The sequence below is a fragment of the Protopterus annectens genome, chromosome 13.part0 (genome assembly GCF_019279795.1).
Source record: "Protopterus annectens isolate FY-2018-M chromosome 13.part0, PAN1.0, whole genome shotgun sequence".
Classification (NCBI taxonomy): Eukaryota; Metazoa; Chordata; order Ceratodontiformes; family Protopteridae; genus Protopterus; species Protopterus annectens.
Genome location: NC_056747.1, coordinates 993,001,248 through 993,006,988, shown reverse-complemented (window position 1 = coordinate 993,006,988; position 5,741 = coordinate 993,001,248). Strand labels below are relative to the sequence as shown.

Here is a 5,741-nt window from a genome sequence, read left to right as displayed (position 1 = left end):
ACACTAGTGGCTTGGCCCATATGGCATGACAAATTGTAATTCACTATCCTCAGCCTCAATTACATCAGATTGCCTACTAATGCTTGGTTACATCTCTGACAGAGTGCTTCCACACATAGCAACCAGTACTTAGTAGCCATGTTGTCTTCAGCTTGCCATTCACCTGCATGGCGAACTAACTTTTAACTAAAATTACAATTTGTATGTATATTTTAAATATTTTTCATGTTTTGACAGCGCAGCTCGTTTTCGCGCTGCTGCGCTACCCGTAAACACTGGATATCGGGGGAGGACAAATAGAGTTTTATTAATTTGCAATTAAAAAAAATGCCACTGGCCTTATATTTGGCCATTGGCATGCTTCTTCAACTAAATTCATCCTTTATTTGCAGCTGACATTGCTCCATTTAGCTACTTGCAGAATGTACATCCGGGTACATTTCTGCACATAACTCTACTCTTGCACGGACAGCTTACTGTTTCATGTATCACAAATTTATATCATTTGCATAGCTTTCACCTACAAATGGGGTAATTTGCATATCCTATCATTGTCCGTGCAATGTTCATTTTAGGGGCTGTCTTACACGCCTCTACACTACAGGATATTGCTGAATAGCTCGGCATACATATTGCCTTGCTCTACTCTTACTCTACTCGTACACGTCGCCGGCCAAGGCTCCATGAATCCTGGCCTAAGCTTTGCTGTGTGCTAATATGTCTATTTGTGGGGTATGCATGGCTGTAGGTATGTTTTGACCTGCTACGTCTGACATTTCTACAGAGCAGCAGCCACTTTCATCATTTGTAAAGGTGACAGCCCTATAGTTACTATATATACAGTTGTGACATTTGACAAGTCAACACATACCTGCAGTCAATACTAAACTGACTACTTCAGCGCTTTTAATACCTTCAGATTTTTCTTGTAGTAGTATAGTTGATAATACTGTTTCCTATATCATGTATCTGTTTCTGATACAAGATATATCATTTTATTACACCACTACACACAAGAATAAATCACAGGCCAGATGCCATTACATTCCTTTTGCAGGACACACCCGCCCAGAGTGTTGTGTTCCTCACAAAAGCCAACAGGTGCTAATCAAAACATATTATGCTATCATCTACCTTATGTGTTCGCCGGTATTTGCGCTTTCCGTCAGTGGCAGAACTCACATGCGAGTGTGGGAGACTGAACACTGTATCGGGGACACTGCATAACACCCTGAGGGGCACATTTATTTTGTTTTTATTAACGTTCCACATTGACTATCACAGAGCATAAGTATTCATTCACATTTATTGAGGTACATGCTTTTGACTTATATATGTTTTGTCATTTGTTATTACGTCTTTCTTCACACCTGTCCACCTAATATCACTAGTTCTGTATGTTTATTTAGGACAGGGTTACCTTCATACCTCCCAACTGTGCATATTTTGGGTAAATATCCAGAACTTAGACTTATAATTTTGTTCATTTTTTCATAATGTTGTGCCTTTCTGGTAAATTAGTGGCAAGTCATTAAGGATTGTGAGGTTAGGTAATAATGATAGACATTAGTATTTTATAATTAATAACCCTCAAAACATTCATACTAATGAATTATCCATTATTCTATCAATGTTCTAACTTTGTAAGAGGAATATTTAAAATAGTCCCTATTTGTACTTATTTTAATATGCCTTTGTCCAGATGTCTTATTCTGAAAGGTTGAGAGGCATGGTTACCATCTTATTCGTACGCATGTACGTCCATGATAATCGCTTACATGACACTGATATAAGTCCCTACATCTTCCCCCAATGGTTTACACAATATCCAGTATATGGGTTCTTCATTTTTGGAAGATATAGGCGTGTGCTATACCCACATAGGAATATTAATCACTCCCATGGGGCGGACCTAATAAATCTGTGCCAACCAACACCTAGGCACCTAGGCCCATTATTGCATACCCATGATTCCCATACCTGACACCCCTCCACAGTAGTCATAAGACATATTTAATGTGAGCGATAATAAAGTATGAAGACACTTCTAAGCACTGGGCAGGATTCAGGAAGCCTCCGTGTAAGAGTTATAACTCTTACACGGAGGCTGCAGTTAAACGGTGTGATGTCAGCATGTCATGCATATGCATGAGGTGCATGAGGCATGCTGAATCACACTGTAACTCTTACACGGTCCATGTAAGAGAGTAGGGGGCGTGTCCGTAGACACGCCCCCAGAAGTCTAGAATGGCTGAAAGTAAACAGCCACGAGGGAAGCCATGAAAATGTGAATAACCACACTACACAACACATGCCCCCACAGGCCAGCAATGTAAAAAGTGAACAGATGTTGTAAAACGAAAATAAAAAATGTTTAATTTTTTTTAAACCCCGTAAATGTGTGCTACTGTGAAAGGTGCTGGGTGTGCTACTAGCGCAATTGCAGTTAGCAGTCAGTGGAAAAGGATATAAGAACTAAATATGCAAAGTAAGCCAAGAAGTAATAGCATAGCGGTAGAGTTGTTGGCTTGAGAGCAGGCAGGCAAAGTTCGAGCCCACACAACAACCATTTTTTTTTTTAAATAAGCACTAAAAAGGCCCCTGACAGTATTGTACAAATGTAAAAGTATTCCCTTTTGTAAAATGGAATGAAATGGAGCATATGTTGTCAAGTAATACAATAATAAAAATATTTAGAAATGTACTGATAGCTAAACTGCAGTGAGACAGAGTGCCCGTAGCTAAGTAGTGTTTCACAAACTGCAAACTGCTTGCCCATAGCTAAGGACTGGTTTAACAGGCTCAAACTGTGTGCAACTAGCTGTGCTACGTTTAACATGTGTGTTACTAGCCAATTAAGGTGTAATCCAGCGCAAACGAGCACAGACCTGGTTTTAAAGTGTTTAAAAGTGCTTTTGGCATGAATGATTGACAGGTTCTGAAGTCATTTCCAGACAGTCATAAAATTTAAAAGTCAGTGGTCAGATTCGAACCCAGGATACCATGCACTAGAGTCGAGGTACTAAACCATGACAGCAGTACTTAAAAATGCAGAAATAGCATATAAATAGGATATAAGCCAAAATGGAGCATGATAAAGCAGTTTCTGTGAAGTAGATACAATTCCAAACTGGCCAATCATAGAAATGTGCGGGAAAATCGGCATATATAAGCCCCATAGACGGGAATACACAGCATAAACGATTGTAGAATAGACCTGCAGGCAGAATGAGTGGAGTAGGGGAGGGACGTTGCTTTCGAGCACAGCGGTGGGGCGTTGAGGAGTCCAGATACATGGTCTGGCTCCTAGTTCACCATCATGAAGCCCAACTCATGCAGGGCCAGGTCTCATGGGGAGCGTACAGGGTGGAGGCATGGGACCAGTTGGCTCATGATATGACCAGTGCTACTGGCATTCCATGCACTGGTGAGCAGGTCCATCACCACCATGCGGACCTAAAGCGACGTAAGCAAGACCAGTTGACCCAATGGATCCAGGAGGCCAGGGATATGCCCAACGCCCCACTACTGAGTAAGTTACATTTTACTTATGTATGTAAGGAATTCAACTAGCTGATACCAAGGAGATGTGTATTCCAATATTACTTGTTTTGTATTACAGCTGCAGGTGTCTGCTCTGCGAATCGAATGGCACATGAGCGGAGGCTGGTGTGGCTGCGCCACCATGCAGGTTAGTAATCCCACCTAGTACTTGTAAATAAATATTATAGTGTAGCACGTAGCAGAACATTGCAGTGTATTGATTAAAAGTAATAGAATGTGCAAGCAGCAAGTAAAAGTCTGCAGGTATGGCTGCAACAAGTTCATCAGTATGCAAGTGAAACTGGGAATATAAGTGATAGAAATAAATAGTGCTGTAATACAGATGTCCCACCATCAATTAAATGTAGTATAACCTGCAGTAGTCTCAAGAGTACAGCTTCAGAACCTGAGGTAATCACAGGTGAGATATATCCCCTGTTGAAATGCTGAATCATGACAGAAGTGAGGCTGCTGGAAAGTGTTGGAATCCCCACAGGTCTAATATGTGAACAAAGCCTAGAAGTACCAACTTGAACTGTGAAATTGCAGGATGTGTGAGAGTGACAGAAAGGGTCATGTATCAATGAATAATGTAATAATAGCACCTGAATATATAAGCTTCAGTGTGGTTCTACAGAAATAAATGCATGTGGGAATTAAAAGTTAACATCCCAAACTGATTTCAGTGTGTCTGACTCTTGAATGTTCAGGCCAAACTCTGTATATGGTGATCACAGTCAGCAATTTGCAGATAGAATGAATGATTGTCTGACATACTAAACATCCATAGCTGTCCCCTGCCCTGTCATCAAAGTGTAGCAGGATGATGTATCTGATCAAATTCAAAATAACCAGGATAGTGATGTATCTGTAACAGGTCTAGCATGACAGTCAAGTAAGAATCAGTGGGAAAGTATCACCCACAAGTTAATTGTGTTTCTATTACAAATGTATATGACTGTATAATTTATGAATGTGTCATCATTTTCTTTCTCCACCCCACCCTATAATAGCAAATAAAAAAAACACTAAATATTGGTATGTGAACATTTCATTAAACATGGACATTTGTCCTGTTTCAAAAATATATGCATGTCTGTTGTTGCATGTGCCCTGGTCATACCTGCAAACCGGCAAACCTGATGGCCTGTTGCCATTAATCAACCCTGCATGTTGTTCAATTGTGTATTTCTGTTCAAATAATGCATGTGATATTGATATGCCCGTTGTTCAATGGTGTTAATATCTGGGTGTTTGTTTAATGGGAATACCAATGCATGCTGTTACAACTAATTTGAATGGAATAATATGCCACTAACCCAAACTAACATAACATACACACAAACCTAGAACGCTTGGGAAGGCAGGTCCCAGCGGACCCACCTTTCCCACCTCAGCTGGTGAGTGCACCTGGCACTAGTGCCCAGGCTGGACCCTCCTCCGGTGGCCCTGTGCCACCTTCAGGTGGAACCACTGCAGGGGATGGGGCCCGTCCCCCCTCTGCAAGCGTGGCCGGAGGAGCATGTCCACTCACCCTCCAAGGTGTCCGGTCTGTGGTGCGAAGGGAGATCCAGGACTCTGTCCTTGGGCCCCTACGCCAGCTTGAGGCCCGGGTGGCACAGCCATGGCTTGCCCGTTGTCCTGCCACAGCCCCAGCACAGCCCCGTCCTGGGCTGTGAAGGAACAGTGGCAACTGCCTATGGGTGGGGATATCAGTTCCACTGTTGCCATCTGTGGGCTCATGTGGCATGGATATCCCAACCTCCGTCCCCGTCAATTGTGTAACCCCCCCCACATGTGTCATACAATCACTCTGTATGTGTCTTGTCTGTCTTGTCTGTTAACCTACCCAACCTACCTCCCAGCTATACCGACTACCTCACCTGACATACCACTCTCACCTGATAAAAAACAAAAAAAAGGGCACTCTGTACCCACAAAAAATTACGCTCCATACATAGCTGTCCATGTTGCACACATGTCCGCTGGACATCGAAACTGTTAATTACAATTGGCTGTACAACAGGTATTAATGTTGTCCTGACACCTCTCACAAGGGTGGAAGGTTCCAAATGTCACACCAAATTGCATACAAATGCACAGCTGTTGCTGAGAAAGACATGGGCAGCTATGGGCCTCACCTACATCCTTCCTGCAAATACCAAGCTTGTTTCCCTACTGTCTTACCCTCTTTGTGA

General features: G+C 42.3%; 1 protein-coding gene across 1 annotated transcript in view; it reads left to right on the top strand.

Moving 5' to 3' along the window:
• The window catches only part of LOC122788006 (keratin, type I cytoskeletal 10-like), a 17,977-nt gene extending 17,677 nt beyond the window's left edge, over positions 1-300 (top strand). Inside the window, exon 2 of the mRNA XM_044054933.1 lies at positions 238-300. Within this exon, the coding sequence (XP_043910868.1) occupies positions 238-300 (63 nt within the window). The remainder of the gene's footprint in view (positions 1-237) is intronic.
• The last annotated feature ends 5,441 nt before the right edge of the window (positions 301-5,741 follow it).